Genomic DNA, 26102 nt, shown 5'->3' with positions numbered 1-26102 from the left:
GTAGTGTCGACAGAATAGAAATGCACATCGTTCGACTCATGCGCGCTTGTGTGGTTAGTGGCCATGGAGTAGCAAATAGAAGGCGTGATTTTGTTGCCCGTTTCACGGTGAATGCGTTGTCAAGCAAAGCTGCGAAGCGCTAATGAAACTATAAAATAGTTTCTGTTGCTTACTATCGCCGTATGGACTCCGTAATACATTGCCGCTCCTGCATTTTTCCGTGGTCAGCAAGGGCGCTACACAAGGTGTTGCACAGGCCTAAGACTTTACACAATTAAAGAAAAAAAAACGGCTTTTTAAGTTAGAAGAGCTCTTTTTTCGGCATCAAATTGTCAGCGATGCAGTACATCAGAGCAAAGCTAGAAACGTGCTAACTAGCCCACTGGGTAACTAATATCAAGTAGTTAACTTTCTATTACTGTTAGGCTCCTTAATTACTGACAGGCGTGTAGCCCACGGTAAGTAATATCCATATCAGTTTTTAGAATTTCGAACACGCAGTTGCATCGCGCCAAAATACATGCGCTTTCGAAGAGCATGCAGGCAAAGCAACCTCTCCAGTACACGTAACTCGTCGAATTAGTCAAATTTTGTTAGGCCACAGCGCCGAGGATAACCGCGTTTTTGAAATTCTAAGAACTGACATGGATATTACTTACGGTAGGCTACATGCCTCTTAATAATTGGGGATTCTAACAGTAATACTTATAGGTTTTACTACCTAATATTAGTTATTCAGCGTGCTGTTAGCACTTCTTAGCTTTGTTCTGATGTACTATACCACTGACAATGATATGCCGAAAAAAACGCTTTCCTAAATCAATGAGCCTATATTTAAAAATTGTGGTAAGTCTTAGGTGAAACAACCTGTACAAAGCGGAGTAAGAGATGCATTGCCAAGCGTGAACATTTCTATCATCTAAAGCCCTTCGAAGAAAGTTGCATTCATCCGCGCCGTTTTGGGGTCTCGTAAACATGCGCACTGTTCGGCGGAGTTGCAACAATAGTAAACAAACGTCTGATCGGTGGGCACAAACCGGTCATTTAGGCATGCGAGCCGCTAACGGCTGTGGGCTGTGCTTCGGGCCTCATCAGAACAGCATACGTAATTACGCGTTCAGCCGCTGTTCCTCATTTGTTCCGTGTCCTTCCATTTATCCCTTCTTTTCCCCAGGTCCACTTCCCAGTGTTCGGAAAATGCCGGCATTCGGGACACCCAAAGTGCTATCCGAGAGTTGCACATCATTGCCGTTTCCACATTCTGTCGAGGGCGGACGAAGAGTGCACGCCGATGGGGGCAATAATGACACAGCGCCACACACACACACAAAGCTCTAGCCACCGAGGACGTGCAATTATAAGCGCCACAGGACACTAGCTTCAATAACTATGCATTGGCCGAGAAAAGGACTCGCGATCGCAAAGCTAACGCGCATTCCTACCGTGAGGTGGCGTTGTTATAGCCGGAAGGCCACTAGTGGTGCCGTATGGCTGCCCCAGCGCGTTCAACGCCTCATTGTTGACACTGGAAATCTGGCGTAATATGCTTTCCGCGCCGACATTCTTCAGTGCTTTCAGACATGCCGCTAAATTATTCTTCTCTGCGATGCATGGAGAAGTGATGGGAGTGAAATTTGCTTGTGCTGCAAAGCTTGGCAGGTGAACAAATTCAATTCAATTCGTTTATTTTTCAGAGTGGTACAAACACAAACTCTGAATGGTCCCCTGGACTAAAAGTTGCACTAAGCAACTTGACGATGGCCCAGGGGCCACCTTACAAGACAGCAGTCGACGCAGATTATCAACAAAAGAAAGAAAGCCGCACTCATCAAAGGTGACATTGATAATATATGGGCAATAAAGCAAGTCTCAAAAGCGCATATATACACGAAACAAGCAGTGAGACGAAAAGAAGAAAATCATGAGATGATATGAAAACACGCGGTCAAAGGACAATTAGTCAGTTTAAAACCAAGGCAAGAAACATCAAATCAGGTGACACGTAAGAGTACAGTTGAGGTTACAGAAATAATTTTTTACATTCTTTCTTAGATGAAAAAAATTTTTTTGGATATTTGTTTAGAAGTGATGGAACATTATGCTTTAATGACTGAAACTTGTTTTGCGTGCGGAAATTGGGAACTAGCCAGCGTGGGGAGTTTCTAGTGAATATATCTATTGTTCGCTGTTGCAATCTTGCAGCAGTTTTAAGAAAATTTGCAGATTCAACGGACGAAAAATAAAGCCGGTTTAAGAGTTGATATTGATAATATGCATTGGCCGAGAATAAATTGAAGGCTGATTACTGGTTAATACGGATTACTGAATAGTCTGGTTATGGTTTACGGGGGTTTAACGTTCCAAAGCGACTCAGGCTATGAGAGACGCCGTAGTGAAGGGCTCCGGAAATTTCGACCACCTGGGGTTCATTAACGTGCACTGACATCGCACAGTACACAGGCCTGTCGAATTTCGCCTCCATCGAAATTTGGCCGCCGTGGCTGGGATCGAACCCGCGTCTTTCGGGCCAGCAGCCGAGCGCCATAACCACTCAGCAACCGCGGCGGCTAGGATTACTGAATAATATGCTCTAGTAATCATTGTGTGACGCCTAAGACGACGAGACGCCTTGACCACATTCTGTAACGTTACGCTAGCACTAGTCAGCCATGAGGCTCAGGCCCGAAAATGGTGGTTCGGAGATGCGCTATCCAACTCTCTTCTGGGCAAGCCAACGTATGTTGTGAGTGTTCGCACAAACCACACTACATGTGCGTGTTTACGCAGGTCAGCCTTATGCCAGCGACTCGGAAATTGCCGCACGTTCGGCCCATTGCTCTTAATAGGTCTTTACGTGGTCGCGGTGTCGGGGCCCACGCTATAGAATAGTTTGGCCTGTGCCTCTCACTGGATCGTTAATTAGGGTGGGCGCGTTCGATGGCTTATGGCCGGCCGACCGTAATGGCACGGTTCGATAGAATATTCTACACCGCTTCGCTGCAGTAATTGGAAGCTGCTTAATTACAGAGAGAATGTTTTCGCCGCTTACACCCGAGACACATGTATCGGGAGAAGATTGAGGAGAGGTGGGGAATATCATCATTGTGTCGGTTGGAATGTCTGCGTAACTTGCGTGCGCTAAACTACCAGAACACGTTGAAAAATTATCCAGATTATCCAGAAAGAAAATGCATAAACTCCACTACTGTTCGCACGTTCTTAGCATCCGGACGCTGACACCTGACAAAACTTGTTTGATGCTTTAACTTCAGGCTCTGCAAAATTTTTTTATTTTTAATGCTCGTTTTGATGGCCTTGCGCCTGCGCGGGGATACGCCCTATCGTTCCCGCAGCGTTTATCAACCTTGGCGCTGGTGAATATCATCCCATGCTTGTGGTACACGTGTATTGAGAAAGCACATGACCTTTAATCCCTGCTATCAAACGTCCTGTGTGATGCCTTCAACGAGAGGTCACCTTTATGAACTATGATTTCTCAGCGAACATTTCTACATACGGGGAGGGCATCACTCTTCAGTATTTTGTTCATTACCCGCGACCTTCACATCGTAAGGCTCAGTAACAGGCTCTAAGTAGCACATCACAGTACCTGCATACCTCCTGTTTCAATAATAATTACGTAGCGTACCACGCAAAACATTATCTTATACACAGAAATATGTTGCCATTGTTTAGGAGTTACTGCATGGGCGGAAGAACGCTGTTACCGCAACTATACTCATTTGATAGCCTGCTGCGAAACGTATTTGTCTTCGAGGTTTCTTTTACGCAGCTTCTCTGCATTTGCTACGACGCGACAATAGCTGCCAGCTTTGCCAATGCCGTGGTCGGTTGTACTATCTGCAGTTTTGTGCGTGTTGTCACTGTTAACAGAGAGATCGACAGCACAGTGACACAGACTCAGCTGGAATTGGTTGGCCAAAACACCCCTCGTGTCCGCCCATACTTGATGAGCTACTGAGGGGCAGGCAGACAATGGTCCACTGCCGCACAACGTATTCTGCATTATCCGCATCTTTAAGACGCCAGGTTTTTGACATCGACTAGGACGAAGGGATGTACTATTGGGGACAAAATTCTCCAGGACGTCCGACTGATGATAATGGCTTATGTGTTCGAAGTGTGATATTGCTCGGCTGATTTCACTAGCACTCATTAAAGAGTCTAATGGCTATAGTTTCATTTCTACAAGTGTGATCTGGAACCACCTGCTGATAACAAAGGGGTATGCTTTTGATGTCGATCGCGTGTCCTGGGCAATTTTGTTCCTGATAGTACTGATGACGGAGTGCGGTGATTGGTACCCACATAGCCTGGGAGTGCCAGTAATGTGCGACGCTCCGCACAAGGAATTCCACGAAGCTCCGTACTTCGGTCCCACAGGCCACGCGCGAGAACTGAGTGTTTCCAGCGACACAAGATAGCGTGGCCGTTGCTCTGCTGTGGCACAGCTCGCGTAATTATTTGCGGATGGGCGCAGCAATAGGCCTCACGGAAGTCGGAAGGGACCAAGTCAGCATCCACCTCGGCCTCCATGGCAACGAAGGGGAGGAATGACCGTACTGGTGCCTCGAGCAAAGTACTTTTGACGGACATTCATAAAAGAACGCTTTTAGTTAGTCACGTTACGTTACCTGATGCAGCCCAGCTGATGGTTGAACTCACAACGCGGCGGCCGTCCCTCAGTCTTCAAGCGAGCAATATATTAGGTGATTCTTTCCAAAGTTTGCAGATTTCTTAAACAAAAACTGGCAGCGGCTTTACTTGGCTGACATTAAAATTCAGCGAAAAGAGAGCACGCTTGCTAAGCGTCTGAGGCTCGTTCATGGACGCTCCGCCACATGCTCGCGAAAGCCATTCTCCACATACCCACACGACCACGTGGCTATGACATGGTATCACATGGTCTTACGACATCCCCATCGGATGTCATCACGTGGCTTCGCATCGCCCCATCGGATGTTCTTGAGGTGAATGGTCAACCCAAAGGTCACCCAATGCCCAAGGTAAGAGGTCAAAGGTCAAGTAAAGGTCACTAGTCAAGGTCAGGGGTCAAGGGTTCGACCCGATAACTGTACCACATATATTCATACACGGCTAGCGTAGTTGGGCTGAGGGTCGTTTAAGGCCTTTATGCGGCCTACGAGACGATTGATTTACCTAGCGTTGTGAAGCTTTTCGCTTCAAAATTTCAGTTCTCTCAGACTGCAAATCTTCGCACCCAACAATGTGTCGTGCCTCCGTGCTTCGCGTGTTTGGTTCAGGCAAGAAGCATCTCCTTTATGTAGTCTCGCGGTTTCAGTCGTCTCAGACACCTATTTAAAAACAAGCCGTCGAGCTTCATCCGCGACCTCACTGATGCGTTCTTGAAGTGCGATGTGAGATGGTCACAGCTGCACCTATGCGGCTTGCAATGAATCTACTCCTAAGTTGACGTGCAGTCTTTGCCAAAAGTAACCGGACATCGCTGGTTTGTTTCTTAGCCGTGTAGCGAAGCACTTATGGCAGCTCTTAAGCCCCGAATCTGCGTAAAGCAAGATGAACCCTTGTGCTCATGTTCTCACGCCTTTCGGTCTTTAGGGGTGCCTTAAATGCTCCGTTATAAGATTGAGGAGCAAAAACCTGTTGCTCGGTTACTTATGGCAAAGGGGGTACATTACTCAGCCGTTTTCGCGACCGTCGATTGAAACTGTCCTTACGTGCGTTCGTGATGATCGGCGCCATTTAGAATCCGGCGCGGGCAACCTTCCCGCGCACAGGACAGCCTTCAGTGCTATAAGAGTGCTATTAGTGTAGTGAATCTTTTCGCACATAGTCATGACAGCGGACGAGGAAGTTTAACGAGTGGCTTTCGGCTACTTCTTATGGTTTCAAGTAAACAAAAGCAGCAGGCTTCCCATTTCTTCCTTTCCACCATGCCCACCGGCAGCGTCCTATAAAAGCACGTTGTATTCAAGTTCGTGGGCTTTACTTTCCCCGTGATGCCAGGACCGTGTTACCAGAAACGTGTCAGATGTACCTTGACCAACGAATTGATTTTAATTACTGTGAGCTGCGGGCTGGTCCTGTTCAGCCTGTGAGGGCTGGGAAATCATTGCTTGCCTGATTTTAGCAAGATCAACACGGATGAAACGGCGTGCCGCAGTTTCGAGAGTGCGTCATAGAATAAGCCGCGCACTAAGAGCCAAAGTAAGCTCTAATTAAAAAGGTCATAAAAACGTTGACAAATAGCACAGGTCGTTACGGTTACCAAGTTAACAAAATTAACACCTACGGTTATGTTCCCGTCTCGGATTAAAACTCGTAGAGGCAGCGAAACTCTTTCTAACGCTTCACCCCTTCATGTCCATTATTTTTGGAGAAAAATGTTGAATACTGGAAAGTTGTAAGCACACTGTTATCGAAATGAAGGTAAATGTCCATTCTTCCGAGGACAAAATCTTTCTTTTAAAGTTTTTCCATCGCTCGAATCGAGCAGATAAGACTGCTTTAGAAAACCACTGAGGAACGGTTTTGACGATAGCAAGAACGTTAATAGCAAAAAATACAAGCCTGCCGACAGGAGCTTTGTAGATATATTGATCGTAATCGTAAAATCTTACAATACATGTAAAAATTGCGTTCGTAAACTCTTTCCCGTTCATAAATGCTTTTGTCCACAATTGATGGGTATGACAAATGTTTTCATCTGAGGACACTAACACGCTGAAGCATATGTGGTCTGAATCGGCCATGGTGACTCAGCAGTATAGACCTTTGCATCGGGCAAGGGAGTTGTCGAAACGCCTTCTCTCTGGGCTGTCCGAAACCGGTTCCACCGCCACTTCCACCGTGCTAGCGCGAGGTGCTCAGGACAGTCCAGTGAACAATATGGCAGCACCCAGGGAGCCCTTTTTGCAAAGGTCCATAGGTAGGGGAACCGTGAGTAAACGTTACTTCCTTTTCTCTCTCCCCCTTTCCCCCTCCCCCCAGCAGAGCTAGCCGCTGAAATGAAGTAATATTCCTCTGGCTATGGACTTGTGGTTTGTGCCTCTCCAATCATAAGCGGCACAAGAAACGTTGTATACAGGCGAAACGAGCAGTCTATGCGCACAGTTTATACTGTATATGTACAGAGGGAGTCATAAAAACTCTGGAACTGTTTCACTTGGCCGAACACACTACCAAGGCTCTTTCTGAGGACCTGAGCTTTGAACCTTAAAGCTCGTTGGTGCGGATTAAATTTTCATTGCGTACATCACCACAAAATTACTGCTGTGAAGTGATCACATTCCACTTGGCGATGCGCTATCTTGTGTGTAGTTTGCTCCTTGCCACCGTTGGCATGCACTGGGATACCACGTGCACAGTTGTAGAGCCCGCAGCTATATAACTGCACAGCTTTCTAGTTCTCTTGTTGCGCTGATGTGGATGCTAATAATTAAGCTCTACTGTAAACAGATCAGTCACCTCAAGGATTACCTCTAAATGCATTGAACTAACACGGTTACAGCTTCGAGTTCTTGATAAAGACGGCCTGACCTTGCCCATTATTATCCGTTCTAGGTACCATAATTGATTATGCGACTTGCCCGGCTTCGAGCGAAAAAAAGAATATCCTGAGCCTTCGTAAGACAAAAAGAGGCAAAAAATTGAAAACAAAAAGTCCTTTCTTCAACACGCTTATTTGTTCGGCTTTTAGAAAGACATATTTCGGGGGCCACGCACAGCCTAACGTCGGTCGTAAAACAGCCCCGCCTTCAGCAGGTGTTTTCAAGCGTCTCCTTCCGCAGAATTTACGCCTGAATTTGCGAGGAAACAAAAGAATGTGTTGTACCTCTTCCGGGCTGCCTGAGGGCGGAGTTTTAAGTCGTTTTAAGATTTTTATATGACGAACAAAACTTTGCTCCGGTCCGATGTTGGCTCATTGTAAATATTTTAAGTTTATAGCTACCAAAGCCCAAGGCACAGACGCGGCTGTCTGTTCCAGCAGCCACGAATATTTAGTTCTCGCACTGCTTGATATAGAAAGAAAAAAAAACACAATCAGCTCTGGCTGAGTAGCGGTAGGCGCATGAGAAAGCCTTTGGATCGAGGGCATTAACAAGATAATGCAAACACTGCGCATTGTTGAGCCAAGCTTTAGCTTTTGCGGGTTCCAATATTAATACGTTTACCCAAAATTCAGTCATCCAAAGGATGATTACATTTCTTTCTCCCGCTGCTAAATTGTTAAATATACACAATAGAGGGACTCGACAAGCGTGACATTCGAGTTGAAGCCGTGCCGGTACGTAATGCGTCCAATTTTCTCAATCCACTTTTTCCTCTAATTGCACGTAGCGCTCGAAAGTTGATTACAGGGAATGAAGACCATGCTTTCATCGCTGAATAGGCAGCACTTAAGGTGACCGTTTTTGATTTATTTCGGTTTCCCGAAGGAAAGTTCTCTCATTTAAATTGGTCAGTCTGCTTTGTGGGTGCATGAAGAGTCCCTTCATGGCGCTTTTTTAATCACATATTGAATGCTACGAATAAAAAAAAAAGGAAAATTGAATCATATTGACGGTACTATACTAGTTATTGCAGTTTTTCCCACATGGACTTGCCACGGATGTCTTTATTCTCCTTTTGGCGTGAGAGCTCTAGCCACACACACGTTCTCGGGTTTTTACTAATTGCTTCTAATCAACATGTTCATTTAAGGGTGCAGAGATTTGTTTCATGATTTAAGAGGGTGAGCACAGCCTGAGTGCCAAAAATCTAACTATTTGTTTCAAATAAATTAATTTTATTCGAACTTCGCCGATGGTGATAGAGAATAATTATTTGTTTAATTAAGACAATATAAGTCGTACTTTACCGGTGCAGAGAAGCATGCTGAATGGTTAATCTGACTTTCTTTCTTGCTCATTATTTTTTTTCTGAGAAATTTAAAAGGACCGTATCAACGGAGACAATGCAAAACGAGTATGACGCCCACCACGATATGTTTATTTTTACTGCGCATGTGAATATAAGGACATGCTGGTTCCAAATAGCGGTGCCAGATACTCCTCCCCGTATAAGTTACAAGAAGCACATCAGGAGTGGCTATATAATATAATACACAGCACGACACAGTTACAACACGTCGCCCACAATTCAATTCAGTCAAACGTAACAAAAGTCCATGCTGTCGGGAAAAGTTCCAGCCACTAACGGCGAGAAAATTGCGAAGCTATATTACCCACCACTCCGAAACTCTAGGGAGCTCCAAAACAGCGTCTGCGGAGTGGAATCTCCCCATTTAATACACACCAACGGTTCACAATTTGTTCTCGCATCGAAACGGTCGCATGAGCGACACAATAAACTCTTGCGCAGCAAGTGAGCTGAAATGCGCTTCGAGTAAGATGTGCGCTCATATTTCAATGTCAAAGAGTGTGTCCCCCCCCTCCCCCTCCCCCCTTTCTTTCACCAACTGTTAGCTTTCATTTACTCCTCGTTTCGCCTAATTCTTGGCTCCACTCAACAAACTGCATTAAGCGAGAGGAGGAAAGGCAAGAGGGAGAGTGCGGCTAATCTATTTTTTCCTCCCTCCCCCCACTCTGTCCTCTTCCTTCTGCTCCGGTGCAGAATGTTAGATTGAGTCGCTCGCAGCGTTTTCGTGCTCCACTGCGCTTGTTGGCACAATTTTCTCTCGGCTCCCGAGCATTTCATACCAGCGGCCCCGTTTTCCCAGGCGGCGTGCCGTAGTTTTTATTGTCTCTTTCCGCGTTTTTGTCCACGAAAAAAAAAAGCTTTTTTTTTTCTGGAACCTTTACGAAACGGCCTGCTGCAAAGCTACCACTGCGGACTCGCGTAAACACCGCGTTCTTGGCGTCCGTGGAGCCGCTGCGTGTTATATCACACCGCTTGCGCGCCAGCGCAAACAGGCTCGCTATACGGCCGCTTAGCAGAGTCGGCACCGCGCAGTGGATGACACAAAAATACCGCGTCATGTGTTTTCCATCGCTATATATCGCGTACGTGTCGGGGCCAAGAATTTCACTATTGTGATTTCTGAAAAAAAAAAAGCTCCGCTCTAGAACAGGATAGAAAACAACATTTGTCTCCAGTGCGCTGAGAACGAATGTAAACGCTTTCGCATTGAATTTTAGGTTTACTAGCGCGCTAGCTTCATTGTTTGCGTGCGAATTTTCTCAGCCAAGTGTCGCGTTTTTTCTCGATATGAATTCTGCAGGCTTGATCTCTGTAGAGAAATCCTGAGTGTTTTGCCATTTTTTTTTCTGGCGTACTATTATATTTTATTGCTCGGTTATGTAATTTGATTCGAAATGAAGCTTGCAGTTGGCTTAAAAAAATTGCCTCGCTGTACTTACTCGCTCAGCTAAAGCACTTCTTTCCGACAGATTAGTGACAATTTGGAAATAGCGTTCACTTACACGAGGGGAAATACATGGCACTGCCGAATCAAATATTTCCTAATTTTAGTTACTGATGCGCTGGGTGCATCAGGTACGCGACGAAGCACACTTTTCTATAGTTCCACTGAATGACGTATTTATTTACAAGTGACATGAAGGAATTCTTTTTACTCTAAACATAAGACTGTTTCTCTTCTTTACGTACGCGTGAAGATATAACTTTCAGCGTACAACAAAGTTTCGTTCTTGATGCACGGGAATTATTAAAATTTAAAGGGTGAAAAGACAATGAATGTGCTAAATACTTACAAATGCATTGGTATCCCTGCTTGCCGAAGCCCCTGAAAAGGAGAAAAATAGCTGCGTTAGAGCAAAAGAATTGTCCCTGGTGTAAAAAGCAAACAAAATTGTAAAGGAAAAGTTTCACATTGGTTTGAACTATTCGAAATGAGCCGATCTCATTTTTCTTCTTGTTGTTGCATTCTCTCTTGTATTTGTTCGCAAACAGCATGCTTGTCTTAGGCCTTAATTTTTCTAACAGCCTGATTTTTCTTCTTTGTCTGTCTTTTTTGTGTTTTATATCATGTCTCCATTTTTGTCACGCTTATATATATATATATATATATATATATATATATATATATATATATATATATATATATATATATATATATATATATATATATATGATATTTATTTTGTAAACATCATTTTATCTTCCATGTGATCCATATTTTCGAATTGTGCTCCGCATAGAATTATTTTACGAACGCTTATTCTAAATGCTTTTGGAAACTTCCTTCTACTCAATGCATACAGTACAAATTGCTTGTGTTGGTACATCACTGCTGCTGAGTCCTGCGGAATCAGGACACAGTCAGGAGGCCTATGCCCTACTTTAATACTGTCTCACAGGCAATATCTGTGCATTGGCAAGCGAACAATAAAGAAAAAAAGTTCCGTTTGCCGTGGACAGAAAGAGGACACGCAGAATTCAGCAAGTGCGCTTTCCCACAAAATTTGCTGCCCCAGTCAAGATGGCAGACCATGTATTCCCATCTGAAACAAAGCAATAAATACTAGTTTTTCGTTTGATTCTTCCTATGTACGCTTCATGCATTCCATTCACACACCCTTAGCTCCTCTCCTGCAGCCCCACAGTTCTTTCAATGAAAAGTCCGCCATCTTGTCTTCGGCAACATCGTTATCTGCGAAGGCCTACTTGCTTAATTTTCCATAAATATCTGCGGTCAGGCAGGACAACGACTTTGTTGCTTATCATATTTAGTCGCCATTAGACGTAGCGTTATTTATTGGCTCCTACCGACACTTGTCCTGGCACAATGTCTTCTGAAAAGCGTCCGAACAGTGGATTCACTTGTACGAATAAAAAGAATGCCAAGGGAATGCGAATTCTTTGACCAGCAGGAACCCTTTGATAAAGTGCGTGTCTAGTTCCCTCGTTAGCATAGCAGCCTCGTCTGTTTCAAAGCTGTTACAAGTTTCAGAACGTTGATTGTGCTTATGCAAGCAGTAGGAGAAAGCAACCTTTTGATCCGCTTTCTCCTGCTCCCACATTCTACGGCTGCCTCCTTGGAATAGACCTAATAGATGAGACCCTGCTTATTATAGAGGTACTAGTGTTTACGTTCACGTAAGCTTGCGAACAAACCTGAACAAATCAGGCAAAGAGAATTCGAGCACTTTCAAAATTTCACACGAAGGAAGAAAAGAAAATGGTAGCCTGGTATGTGCGACTTACTGAGGTGTTTTCATTTAGCAGGGATAGCAGCGAGAATTCGTGCCGTGTTCATGTTTGTTACACTGCTTCTGTGAAGCGAAGCCAGGAGTTAGAACTTGAGTGGCGAAGCCTCGTGGCAAACGCATAATGCCTTAGGGGCACAGCGCCAGGTTGAGATATAGAAGACAAGGCTGCGACAGAAGTGGTGTTCAGGAGCCTACTCCTATCGAGGTAAGGTTGAGCAGAAGGAAAACCACAAACCCTGCTAGTGCAGTTTTGATCGTGCATTCTTGAGCGGCCGCAGCCGCGCTCGATCCTCGCGTGAGTTTGGGTACTTTCTTTAAGCGCAGTAAAAGTCCTAATATGTAATTTGCCTAAAGTTCGGTTCTGAAGATGGCGCCACCTGCAGCCGTGCCTCTGGCTGAGCCTCGGAACGAAGACATCAAGCCCACTGCTAACTAAGTAGAGTGGAGAGCTGGGCGAGTCTGTACGTGATTGCAGAAAGAAAACCAGCGCTAAAGGACGGAGACATAGAACAGGAACACCGGGCGACGCTAGACTATCGACTGCTTTTCTTTCAGTAACGGTCGCAACGGTTTGATACTGGAGGGTATAAATGTGACCGTTACTGAAATAAAAGCAGTCGATACATAGTCCAGTGTCGTCCTGTGTTCCTGTTCTATTCCTCCGTCCTTTTGCGCTGGTTTTCTTTCTGCTAACTAAGTTATGGTAGACCTTAGTATAGTACTTGAGGCTTCACAAAAATGGCGGTATTTCCTTGCGCAGCCGTCGCCGTGCCCGCGTCGCTCAGTCGATTGCTGTTATGGGCTCTTTCTACGGTAGATACGTCTTGCTTTGTGTCCGGGAAGGGCGCTGCTCCCACATCAAGTATAGTAAAGCTGCGTGAAACTCTTGTGGTATTGTTCGCTTACGACGCACACGTAGCGCCAGTTTCCGACTGGTGAGTACGTTGCATAAGTACATCTCTTGTGCAAGGGCGTACGTGACACTGCTCCCAACCCTTCTCGCAACTTCCATTTATTTCCCTGCTCGGTACTCTACTCCTGTGATCCCCTTTTGACTGGCGTGCTGAAACCTCCAGGAACGCTCTCAGAGGCTAAGGTGCTCCCGAATTTAAGGTGCAATCATCTCGAGTGTGGGCAGCGCTATGCAGTGGGCACGTTGAGCTTAAAACTCTACTGTTCCAACAGAATGTGAAAATTCCTTGTTCTTTTTTTTCTGTTTCGCAATCTTCGGCTTCTTGATAAGCCTAGGAAAATAATAATAATAATAATTGGTTTTTGGTGGAAAGGAAATGGCGCAGTATCTGTCTCATATATCGTTGGACACCTGAACCGCGCCCTAAGGGAAGGGATAAAGGAGGGAGTGAACCTAGGAAAAAGGTGGCTCTCTTCTCTGCACTGCCTTCGAACGTCTGTGTAACTGTACGCTCCCTCTTGGGTAGCATTAAGTTAGGGCAGAGCATTTCACGGTGGACTGGTGGCTGTAAAATGTGAGGACGGAGCGTGCGTTGGATGTCTTTTATTTTAGGTTGTATTGATTTGAGTTCAGCGAGCGTATATTTGCGAGAAGCGATACAAACTCTTAATTTTAAGCACACCAGCGTACACATGCACACGGTGGACGTCTGTTTAAGTCGGTTTTAGACGCCAATGTTCATATAAGAAGGGAAGCAGCTTAGCACTTCCAAGAGAGTAGGCGCTGTTGCATGGCGCTGTTGCGAGAGTAGGTGTTGGGAGAGTAGGCGCTTCTGCATGGCTTAAAAACTGTAGAAAACATGGCGTACAGGGCAAAGAATAACAGATCAAGCATCTGCTTTGTATTTCTTTGTTTGCGCGTTCATCTTTACGGCAGATGTATTGCGAAAGTATTATACGTCCGATTAGCGCAAAGGCCTTTGTCCGCCGCCCGTCGGTGCCCATGGCAGGAAATGTTTTAGTGACCTCGCCATGAGCCCGCATGACGTCAGCAGTAGACCATAAGATAGTGACGTCTATAGCAAAGAAGAAAAAAATAAAATTTCTTCATAAGTATTGGAGAATTGGACGAAGACCTTGAAGATGGCGAGACGAGCAAGCAACCGATAGGCAACGAAACGACATTATTTCTTGGCAAATAAAGGTGAACCTACTCTGTGCGTTTTCTTACAACCGCATAATAATAAGCAGCTGTGTCATTAGAAAGGAAGGAATCTTTAACAAACCTCGCAGCGGAGTTCACGATGGGGCAATGCTTTCGCATTCCAATAATGTAAGCAGTCTTTAGTGCACTACATAATTTTTTATTTATAGTTTATAGCAGCAGGTGCCTCAAGAGTGGAACGAAAACCAGTGGTGACACTCCATTTAAAAGCGATGAATAACTTAAAAACAGAAAGGTTCCATGCGAAATATTGAGGCTGATCGGGAGCTTTTAATTTAGCCTGCTCCATGTGTCTCAGGTGAATGAAGAGATGCTTAGTGACTCACCATATCGTCAATCATAGGATTGATTCAGTTAAACGGTAGTCTTTACACAGAGCTGTATTGCTTGAGTCAAAAGTTCTCGCCTAAATTAATAAAAAAACGCCAAAGTAAAGAGCTTTTGAATATATCCTTGAATAATAAGCTTTGCTCATGGCGCTACGAAAAGAATTCAATCACTTTATTTTATTTTTATTTTATTTTGGCTTTTTTGCCAATTATAGGGACACCAAAGCGAGGAGAAATTTATTTGTTTATTTATTTATTTATTTATTTATTTATGTATTTATTTATTTATTTATTTATAGAACGCCTGCGTCGCCTCGTGGGCATTATCGCAAGGAAGAAAGTTCTAGAACGATGTAGTACTTTTACATAACAAAAAACAATGTACGCTAAAAAGAATTGACATCAAGTAAAAACAAAACTATAAATTCGCATTATCAAGGGTAACAGAAAGTTTCAAAATTAAAACAGCCAATCTTCACTAAAATCTGAGTCCTAGCAAATCGCCTAGAAGCGAACAGCCGTTTGTAAGGCCCTCTAGCGTGAAGCCCTATCTCGCATACACATCAGTAGAGCATGATATACAACGACATGAACGACATTTGGGTGGGCCTTGGAACATTTTACGGTATAGCATGATATTGTACAGCATGGTACAGCATGGTGTATTATGATGCATGCTGGGTAATACAGTGTGGTGGTGCGCGCAGTTCAGTTTCCTGAAGTTGTACAAGGGCTGCGAGGTGCGTATGTAGTTTCGAAAATTTCGAGAATAATTTTGATTAGCAGAGAGTTTTTTAACATGCACTAGCATGTCACAGCTTACGGGCGACTTTGCATTACGTCGCCGTTGAAATGACGCCGCTGCGGCCGGGATTCGATCCGCCGACCTCGTACTCAGACTGCCTAAGCCACTGAGTCGCTTATTGGGTGGTAGGTAGCACTTGTTGCTTTAACTCGTTCGGTTCGCTTAAGGAACAAACCACATGCGGCTTGATTACCTAATACTATGGTGAGGCATGCATGGCGGAGACCGACTAGCGACAACCTGGACCAGCAAGCCTGGATCATCGAGATAGTCCGCAAGTCGGCTGCAGCCAGCGAGCCCCGACCACCCGGCTCCTGCGAATTAATCATTTCTAAATAAAACTTTTCTATCTCTCTCTCTGAAATTCCTTTTTATCCGCTCGTGAAAGCATTCGGAGGTAGACCCAAAACAGCGTCGTCCAGCTACCTGAAAGTTAGATCCAGAAGTACTTCAATTGAATGAATTCTCAATAATAATAATATTTGGTTTTTGGTGGAATGGCAATGGCGCAGTATCTGTCTCATATATCGTTGGACACCTGAACCGCGCCGTAAGGGAAGGGATAAAGGAGGGAGTGAAAGAAGATAGGAATGAATAGGTCCGTAGTGGAGGGCTCCGGAATAATTTCGACCACCTGGGGATCTTTAACGTGCACTGACATCGCACAGCACACGGGCGCCTTAGCGTTTTTCCTCCATAAAAACGCAGCCGCCGCGGTCGGGTTCGAACCCGGGAACTCCGATCAGTAGTCGAGCGCATGAATTCTCAAGCGGGTGGTCATTCCCGGGTTCGAACCCGACCGCGGCGGCTGCGTTTTTATGGAGGCAAAACGCTAAGGCGCCCGTGTGCTGTGCGATGTCAGTGCACGTTCAAGTTCCCCAGGTGGTCGAAATTATTCCGGAGCCCTCCACTACGGCACCTCTTTCTTCCTTTCTTCTTTCACTCCCTCCTTTAATCCCTTCCTTTATGGCGCGGTTAAGGTGTCCGACGATATATGAGACAGATACTGTGCCATTTCCTTTCCCTAAAAACCAATTATTATTATTATTATGGTCATTCTCGGCCTCGCATATACTAAAAGTGTCGGTAATGGGACACAAAAATACTTGCGATATGCAGAAATGTTTCTGCAAGAAAGTGCAGCTATTGCCGCGTTGGAAAAGGAAAGCAGAGTCACGAGAAGGGAAACCAACCCGCGAAAAAAACTTTGGCGATCAGCCGTATAACGTGACGGTGAGGCACCATAGTTGAACGGAAGTTCGAATGGCCGTGGTGCGAGCGGATGTAAAGCCTATCATTCTGCCACCGCATGAAATCAAGATTGTTTTTTTTTGTCCTGACCGAACGGCTATTTACGGCTGCGCTAAGCCCCTCGCAACGCCCTCGAATCACTATATTGAACACAAGGCCCCTGCCGCAGCTTGCCAGCGTAGAGTTCGGATCACAGCGGCGTTGAACCTTGGCGCTTCATCTTCCCTCCGGTCCTGCGTGGTTCTAGGGGCGACGAGAGCGCTGACATCTGCGAGGGGCTCACATCTGGCAGCACGAAGAAGCAGCCATCTACTGAGATCTTCCAGCCTATTTCCTGGTAAGCCTAGGACGATTTATCCCCGGCTCACGCTAGCCGGAGGGTGGTAACATTTGTTTGGCTTACGGTAACGCCCTGTACAGATGATCCGTATAAGTCGGTATTGTCTTGGCTCACGTCATCTCTTGCGCAGAGCTGATCTCATAAATTCTTTTTTACTTGTCAATTGTTTCGGCTTTGACGGGTCAGAGATTTTAACGGAAGGTGTTACAATGTTTTCTTTGCGTCTCGATTAATACCTTTCTTTCGTTCTTGAATCGTGTGTTAGTATTTGTTTTCATTGAACACTTAATAACACGCTATACAAAGTACTGAAGCAGGGCAGAATGGTGGGCCTGTTGGTATGGCATATTAAAGAAGGTCTGTACTCGATAAAGAATTCAGTTGTTAGTCCAGACGTTGTCCTGTGTTGTTCTCTCCTGGTGTGTTCGTCTTTTTTGGCTTGTATTTTCTTCTTTGAGAAGCTATACAAAGTGGCCCACTCCTGGAATCACGTATTTTGTTTTATTGTTTCTCTGTTGTTCTCAGCTTCAATCTACCCCCTTTTCTCAGCAGCTGTCACGCTGGTTTCTATTTTTTAACCTCTACTTCAAAGAGGGCGTAGCCCCGTCTAAGAAAATGCAAGCTCGCCGCCGGCTTTCCCAAGCCTCCTCTGTCTCTTCCCCTAATCGCTGTTCGCGGAGTAGAGGCAGCAATCGAAGCTATAGCTGTCCGGGGTGGCTGCCCGATTTCCTATGCAATACGGGAGGCGCATAATGCTTGCGCGAATTATGCGCTTTTTTGTCTCGGGTGAGAGGATTCTCTGCACTGTCACTTTCCGGCAGTTGTTTTCCGCGCGAATGCTGCCTCGTCGAGCGAGTAGCGTCGATGGCTTACATCGGGGCGTTAAATCACTTTTCGCAGAGCCCTTTTTCGTGGGACAAAGCGCGCAGAAACAAAATAACGACAAAAAATGTCAAGCACGATCTGGTGCTGGCGTTTATAAGCAAATCGTTTCTTAGAAGCACAGCCCGTGGGTTTTCCTTTAAACTTTATCGCTAAGCACGCTCCATCGGCAGAGTTAGCTCCGCTTTGCGTACTATGCGAATGCCAATGACACCCCGTAGCGTGTTTACTTTTTTTTTTCGATTGCAGCTGCACAGCAAACTTTTTCTGGGTACGGAGGTTGGTGTCGCCGGCGTCCTACTGTGTGCTAACATGTCTGCCACTGAGAGGTTAGAGGGTTACGTAGGCTGGCTAGAGAGTGCGTGACGTCATGGAATCCAGATTTTCAATGCAAGTGGACCGCGGTGGCTGCGTTTCGATGGAGAAAAAACGCTAAGGCGCCCGAGTGCTGTGCGACGTCAGTGCACGTTAAAGTTCCCCAGGTGGTCGAAATTATTCCGGAGCCCTCCACTACAGCACTTCTTTCTTTCTTCTTTCACTCCCTCCTTTATCCCTTACCTTACGGCGCGGTTCAGGTGTTCAACGATATATGAGACAGATACTGCGCCATTTCCTTTCCCCCAAAACCAATTATTATTATTATTATTATATGAATGCAAGCTGTCACGGTGTAGCTGTGCCAAAGCTATCGCTACCACTTAGAAGCTCCAGAAAAAGAACGAGACGGCTGAGAATTTGTTCTCAAATTTCTCTTCTTGACATTGGCAGACTTGTCTTTCGTTCATCAGTTTTGATGTCTATTTTTTACATGCTCTTCGGCATCTGTAGGGTGTTAGTTTCAGGGCAAGAAAAAGCGTTTTAAAGGTTCTAGTTTTTTTCACAAGTCAGGCGGCCTTGTGCAGTAATCACCGTCAGAAAAACACAGCGGCGAATTTTTAGGGATTCTTCGAATCGCACATGTGGAAAATTTACACAGTAGGGTATACGCTGAAAGTTGTAGCGCAAAAAGAAAGAGTTTACACGGCGCGAAAGATGTCAGTTGGTGACTACAGCTTTCGTTAGCAGCGGTCGCGTTAATAAAATGCTCTGGTTAAATTTATAAATTGTTTGTGCAAAGAAGTCTGAGCCGACAAAGTGGAATAATACCGAAATAAGCACGGGCAACGTTCAGCCGTTTTTATTATTTCTTACCGCCACTTATTTCTTGTAAGTTCAAATCTGCGGCACTATGCTTTGTCACGGTTGAGGTACTGGAGTGACCAGGCCTGCTACAGCAGACCGGGCAGTTTTCGCCTACCCTCCTCCTATCGATATGCGGTTGCCGTGGCCAGGATTTCAAACCGGAGCCTCGTCCTCAGCCACATGTCGCTTTAGTGGCTAGCTACCGGTGGCCGATCCGCTAAGAGAAAGGGTCATAGTCAGCGAAGCAGTGTTTTTGTGCTTTATGCTTTGTTCCGGTTGCAGTGCAGTAGAAAACAGCATGACGTTCAAGCACATTGCTCTGTGAATATACCCAAGTCATCGTATTTCTGAAAAGCTTCTGAGCACATGCCCAGTGTTTATCAAACATTTCATTCCATCCTGCTTTACATACTACGATGGACGTTGCCTGAAGAAAATCACAGCGCCGTCAAAATCTGGGTGCAGGGGGCACGCTTGTTGCGACTCATTAAACTTGCTCCTTCAATTCTAGGCTGCATTTCTACATGAACACAGGGGATGTACTAAAGCGGGCAACTCTTTTACTTGAGTTTATCTGGTCTCAAACGGTGCGGTATTTACATCGCAGTCAGTGCTGTCTAACATACAGCGTTGTCTTAATAAACTGCCTACGAAAAATTGCTTGCTTCCGCAAGAAAGATTTAAAATGAACTGAAGGAAAATTTTCAGAAACCAGTTGCTCCTTATCGCGGCCAAAAGTTGGACGGTGTAAAGGAAAGTGCAAGATAGCAACGTTCGCTTCTCACGCTGTCCTCCATTAAGTGGGAGCTGCTCATTTGCTGCAGTCCACCCCCCCCCCCCCCCCCACTCTCCACCAGAAAAAAAAAAAAACGCTGCTTAGATTAATGCATGCAGTGCCGTGTAGGAACACCACACAAAGAAGCGCGAGCCTAACGCAATATTTTTATTTTTGCGCAAGGCATGAGGTAACAAAAAAGGTAGCCTAACGTAAACGTGCGCGCTTCGGGCGTAACGAGACTAGAAGCGAATGGGCGCTAACGTAATTCCTTGCGCCCCATTACAGCGATCCGCATAAAGTCGGCAAAGCGTTAATTTTGGTCCTAGTTACTGTACAGACTGCCAAGAACTTGTGCGTCTTGTGAGTTTCGTGATTAAGGTAAGGCAATTTAGTCTTCGTGCCTGCCTGGTGCTCGTAACTATTCCTTCAACAAGCTCTCCAAATTGCCCTGCAGCGAAATGCGAGTGGCATAGGTCAAGGAAGCCGTGCGCGAAGGCACGACGTGTCTCTGCTACTGCGTCGTTTAGGGAAGAAAAACATCCGAACCGAAAGGCTAGCTAGCACACATGTTGTTGTTGTTGTTATTCTATCAAAAGATGGCACATATAAATGATTGATTTTTTTTCTCTCCACTTCTACGAGCAGTGTAGCTGGGTTTTTCCGAGTGTGAAGAAGCGCTACCACGCATGCGGAAATGGAAGCTGCTGTAGGCATTAAACTTGTTACACTACATATGCTGCCGACAACACCTGAAAAAGAAACAAAGACGAAAAAGAAAAAAAAAGGCAAAACCTGAGACAATAGATCACTTCCTGCTGTTCTGCCGCCGCTTCTCTCATTTGAGGAAGCGTCTTTTGCAAATTCCATTTCATCAATGGGGCTTGCCTGTGTCTTCCGCGGTTGTTCTTTCCATTGACGCTTCTTTGCTTGGATGAAGCGGCCGGAGTGTGCGCTCTGCTGTGCAAAATTTTCGTCAAGAAACGCAGCGCCTCCCATTCTAATTTCTTCTGCCCGCCCTCAGTCAGTACGACATTGCAACATTACAGGCATTGTATACTGTTGACTTATTTCACACGCTTTCCTGTTTCTTTCAAGTTTAATCGTTTCCAGCGCTTTCTATTTCTGTTACTTTTTAGCCACGTTGTTCCTTGACTTTCCAGCACGGCTTCCGCTACGTTGTTGTTGTTATCACTTTGCTCATTAATTGTCACTCTTTTAGCCGTGTTGGTTGATGGCTTTCATCGACATCGTTTTAGATGCGTTTTATTGCGCTCCCTTTTTTTTCGGTTTTTGTCCCCCATCTGTCCCTTCCCACCCCCTCTCTCACTTTTTCCGGATGCGTTACTTTTTTGTGGGTCACGGTAAAGAAATGATGGCATATATCTTGGTTATTGCCTTGTTTGAGCTTTGATGGTCTTTGATGGTCTTTGCGCGTGGTTATCACTCCTTCCTTTTTCTGACTGTATATAAAGTGCGGATCGGCTGCATTCTGAAATAAAGTTGTTAGTTCAACGCAGTTCTGTGTCCTCCTCGTCCGTTGTTTGCCAGCACTTTCCTTCTCAGAATGAGGTCGAACAGTGTTTCGCATTAAAACATTCGGGCAAAGAACTTTTCATCACAGAGAAAGAAAACGGAAAAGTGTAATGAAGTACAACAGTAGGACATTCTGGTGGGATAGTTGGCTCACCGATATTCAGGGTAAAAGTGCTCGCTGATTTCTTGTCTTTATATGTCTTCACGCAGTTTATTCTTATCATCACGCAGCTTTACTACCAGAAGTCAAACACTTAGAGCGAGAAGTGGCTTTATTGATAGAAGTGAGGAAACCCGGTTACATTCAATAAGAAGAGATAATACAAATGCTGGCCAAATATGAGTCGGTATGCTCATCATCACCAACACCATCAATAGCCTAATTATATCTACTGCAGGACAAAGGCCCATCCCATAATGCCTCAAATTAACCTGGCCCTGAACCAGCTGCGGCCACCTTATCACTGAAAACTCCTTATCATATATGCTCACCTGACTCTTTCTCAGCCCCGTCCACGTATGTCTTCTCTTCCAATCCACTCTTTTACTCTAAGCGACCAACGGTTATCTTGCCTTCGCAATAAATGGCCTGCTTGAGGATATTTATTCTTCTTGATTTCGAAGAGGACATAGTTATCTAGTATTTGTTCCCTATCTTACACTCCATACTGGTACCTGTCTCACTGTCTAGTTTTTAATTCGGTCCCATTTTTTTTTTCACTCTTCCTGATTGGCTTAAGCGATGCCACGCCACCGCCAGAGAAGGGTCTGAGATAATGCCAAGGAACGTTACGAAGAAAAGTAGAATACAATCGATATAGAAGCGTTAGAATATACCGGCCCTGTTCACGATGCCATGTCGCTTGTACAGACACCGCGAACCAGGACACTCACGGCAAAGTCTTGCATGGAACTGAAAACACGAATACAACTTCGCCCCTTCCAACTGACACGAGTCGTATCTTGCACAAGACTGCAACGTTTTCGCGAACAGAGAATGCAGTAATTGAATCTCTGCTTCGGTTTTTTTTTCTAGTTTCTTCGTTCATGTTTTAGCAGAGACAGGTACACTGCACGAGGCCGGGGTTCGCAGTAGCGACGAATGGCACTTGTGAGCGGGCACGGAAAACAAGCCGGCACACCCATTAATTAGATCGAGCGGGACGTTTTTCCACCGGAACGGCGGCACTTCGCCCTGTTCAGAGCCCGAGAAAGAAGGGAAGAAAGATACGGATTGGGTAAAAGCCTCGTTTCCAGCCTCATTACGGAGCGCTCGCGTACTTAACTGAGCCTGGGCATGGCGTTCGTTTTGTTCGAACAGGACGGACTTTGGTGATTGAGCAGCCCAGGCTGTGTCAAGCGGAGACCGTATTCACTCTGGTTTCGGGGCTGTTTCTGACTGGACCGCGCGAAAGGGAGAAAGAAAGCTGCGCAACGCATGCACTGCCGTGAACGACCTTGGAAGAGCGCCAGGCCCTCAGCCTGAAGTTCCAATCGTTTAAGCTAAATACTGTTTAAGCTAACTGAAATGTGCAGTCGGGGACCAAAGTTTACAGGATACCTGCGCTCAGTCACAAATTCAGTCTAGCCCGGCTCCTCAACCCAGTCGCTAAGTATTGATTCCAGCGGATGGAACGCGTACAGTCGGGGACAAAAGTCTATGGACCACGTGTTCTTCCAACGAAGCGGATAGCTCTGCTATTAGCCGGCTGCTGGAGGTCACACTTGCGGTAGTGAAACTCAAGGTTTTCCTTTCATCTGCACAAGTGTGGCCTCCAGCTGCCAGATAATAATAGAGCTATCGGTATTGTTTGAGGAACGCGTGGTCCATATACTTTTGTTCCCGACTCTACGTTTCCTAATTCCCGCAGACATTTTAAGCGATTGTCTTGAGTGACGACACCTTCATATGCTTTTTCAGCAATACCCGCGGTCCCGTGAGCTTTTGCTGAAAGTTTGCAAACTTGCAACAAAACTTTCCGTAAATTTTTTCAGCAGATTGATCCGTGAGATACGCGTATGGGGTGGCAGGGTACGCGGGCACAGGATTTATAGCGTCTGCTCAGGTTTCTTGAGGTGCATCGAAATGTGAACGCGAACGTTCTCGCATATAGTCTCAACCGGAACACGGCCGTGCCGGAACCTGCGACCTAGAGCGTAGTAGCAGGAACCCTTGCGAGAGGGTTTTGTGAGTGAGGAGGAGCGCGGTGGCGTGTTTTTATATTCGTAATGTCGGTTTGTTGGCAGGCACCTTATGCGTTTTATTGTTGGGTATCATGACCGCTATAGCGGTTGGGTGTCGCGGATCAATTAAAAGCGACCTTAATTACAGCCTATTGAAGTTCATAGTTCTTCAGCGCAGCGGCACGTTTTTAGCCAAGGAAAAGAAGACAGAAGACAGAAAAGAAGAAGGACGAACAGGGACGAACACAGCGCTGCGTCTGCGTCTTCTTTTCTGTCTTCTGTCTTCTTTTCCTTGGCTAAAAACGTGCCGTTGCGCTGAAGAACTATGAACTTCAATCAACAATACCAACTAGCCCAAGAACTAACTCTACTGAAGTTAATTACAGCTGCGTATGTCATGTTGTAGCTGACCATAAAATATCATTACGCGGAAACTCCTCCCGTAAGCTAATGAGAAAGACAGCTTGTGGATTTTGCCCATGCCTTTTGCTTTCACCGTACGTATTGAGCAGGCGTATTGACAGGCTCAGGGATGATTGAGCTTACAGTGAACACGCCCTCATTTTGCTTTTGAAGGCAGAATAGCGCCATGTTTTCGCAATAAAAAGCAGCCGACATCACGTGATCTATACAAATTTAGAAAACACGTTTCTGTTTGCGGATACTCTACTTTAAACATACCGCAAGTCAGCTCCAAAAGCGATCGCCACTGGATGCTGGGGCGCTCACGGCGCACCAAATGGTACCGCTGGGTGTTAAGTGACCATTGCATGTGGCATCGTTACACTGACTAGTAGTCCGCCATCCCCAAACCGTACACTACATTCGTTGCCTGCCAATAACAACACGCCTGACACAATAACTGCTCACCAAGGTAAGTGAAATGCATTAACGCTTCAGCGACGACGATAGCATTTAATGTTTTAACGTCACTTCATCTTACACCACCGCTTTTCAAGCTTATTTCCTTTGCACATGCGAAGTGCTTAAAACGTTCCACGTGTACGGATTGCCCTACGCATGTAACCCTACCGTTAGCAGATGCTATCAAGCCAAATTTTTTTTTTCACGATTCTCTTGCAAGAATTGCAATGTTTCAAAACCATTGACTAGTTTATTTTGTTCACGGTAGTCTCTAGGTCTAAACTGTGTCATATTTCGTCCCCGTCCCTTATGTAATACTACTATAAGTGGTGCCTAACGACCATCTTCTAATAGGAAGCATTGATTGGCAGTGGTGGCGAGGGTAAAAGCCATTATTATTTGAATCATGCAGACGCGGATGCCTTTTGAAATGACATGCGAGAAAGAGTTAAACAGTTACGGGTTTTTGTTCATTTGAGCAAAAACAAACTTTCAGAGTGACACGTACACATTAGCTGCGCCGTAATCCCGTCACGCCTTTATGCACCTGGGGGCCGCAATTATTACGATGGTCGCCATATGGTGACGGTAAGGGCAAACAGGATTCTCTTGACATTTATTGTGCCGGTGATTGTTACGCATATGGACAAAATATAGCGTCTACCACTGCCATTTAAGGCCAGCGTCCTCTTAGAATTTAGAATTCACAAAGAAAACGGCGCGAAATACGGGTCCTGTCGTGTTTGTTTCTCTTTTGTCTCCGCATTTCGCATCGTTTTCTCTGTGAATCATGAACCAACTAGCCCAAACTAGAGTTCTTTAGAACGTAGTTTTGCTGCAGCGTGCCACCTAGATCTCAGACCTTCATGGAACGCAGGGCAAACGATTTCGCCCAGTTGTACATTTCATGTCTTCAGGTTTCGCAGACATTTTCTACGTTAATCGACAGAACATGGGCTGTGAGGATATCTTGAGTAAAGTTAAGTCAGGCTGCATGCTAACTGCTGTGGTCACGTGTGGCTGTCCATGACTAAAAGTAGACATGGGTCACTTCGTTATCAACGCGTTGGTGGCACAACTTGTGCATTCTGCAGTAAAGCAAGATATGCCACGCAGATACACTTATCTCTTTAACGGACGAAGACCGCTTCACCTATGTCACCACTAGAGCTGCAGCTCTTGGCTACGTCGCTTGATGTTAGTGCTATGGTAACATTGACAGGTCCGCATCAGGCTTAAGGAATGTGTTAGTAGCCGATTGCAAGCGTCCCGAAACGCCGCCACTTGCCAGCTGTCTCTGAGTAACAAGCTGACACTCGGTGCCTTCATTGGTATTACTGTTCTTCATACATTAATTGATTTATTGAAAAATAAACCAAATGGCGCTCGCTTGTGCGACACGGCGAAAATGCTTGAGCTGTCACCGTGGCGAACTACCCTCATCGACCACATACCAATTTATTTTTAATTTCTTCTGTTTTCGTTCTTGGGTGTTCGATCCCCAGTGCCGAAGTGTACCCACCGGTTATACAATGGGTACAAGCTTCCCCCATGTCTGGTGCTCGGCTTATTTAGGGTGAAATGCTTGGGAAATGGGTCTTTGACCCCACCTTGAGAAATGAAAAATACCTTGTGTCATGG

The 26102-nt window shown here is 45.5% G+C and overlaps 1 protein-coding gene across 4 annotated transcripts in view; it reads right to left on the bottom strand.

The window, feature by feature from the left end:
• Positions 1–26102, bottom strand: part of LOC144107008 (putative protein kinase C delta type homolog) — a 387210-nt gene that overhangs the window by 158443 nt on the left and 202665 nt on the right. For all 4 annotated transcript variants that reach the window (XM_077639983.1, XM_077639984.1, XM_077639982.1 and 1 more), the window contains one exon: positions 10719–10750. In XM_077639983.1, the coding sequence (XP_077496109.1) occupies positions 10719–10750 (32 nt within the window). The remainder of the gene's footprint in view (positions 1–10718; positions 10751–26102) is intronic.

The sequence above is a fragment of the Amblyomma americanum genome, chromosome 10 (genome assembly GCF_052857255.1).
Source record: "Amblyomma americanum isolate KBUSLIRL-KWMA chromosome 10, ASM5285725v1, whole genome shotgun sequence".
NCBI classification, from domain to species: domain Eukaryota; kingdom Metazoa; phylum Arthropoda; class Arachnida; order Ixodida; family Ixodidae; genus Amblyomma; species Amblyomma americanum.
This window is presented reverse-complemented; position numbering and strand designations above follow the sequence as displayed.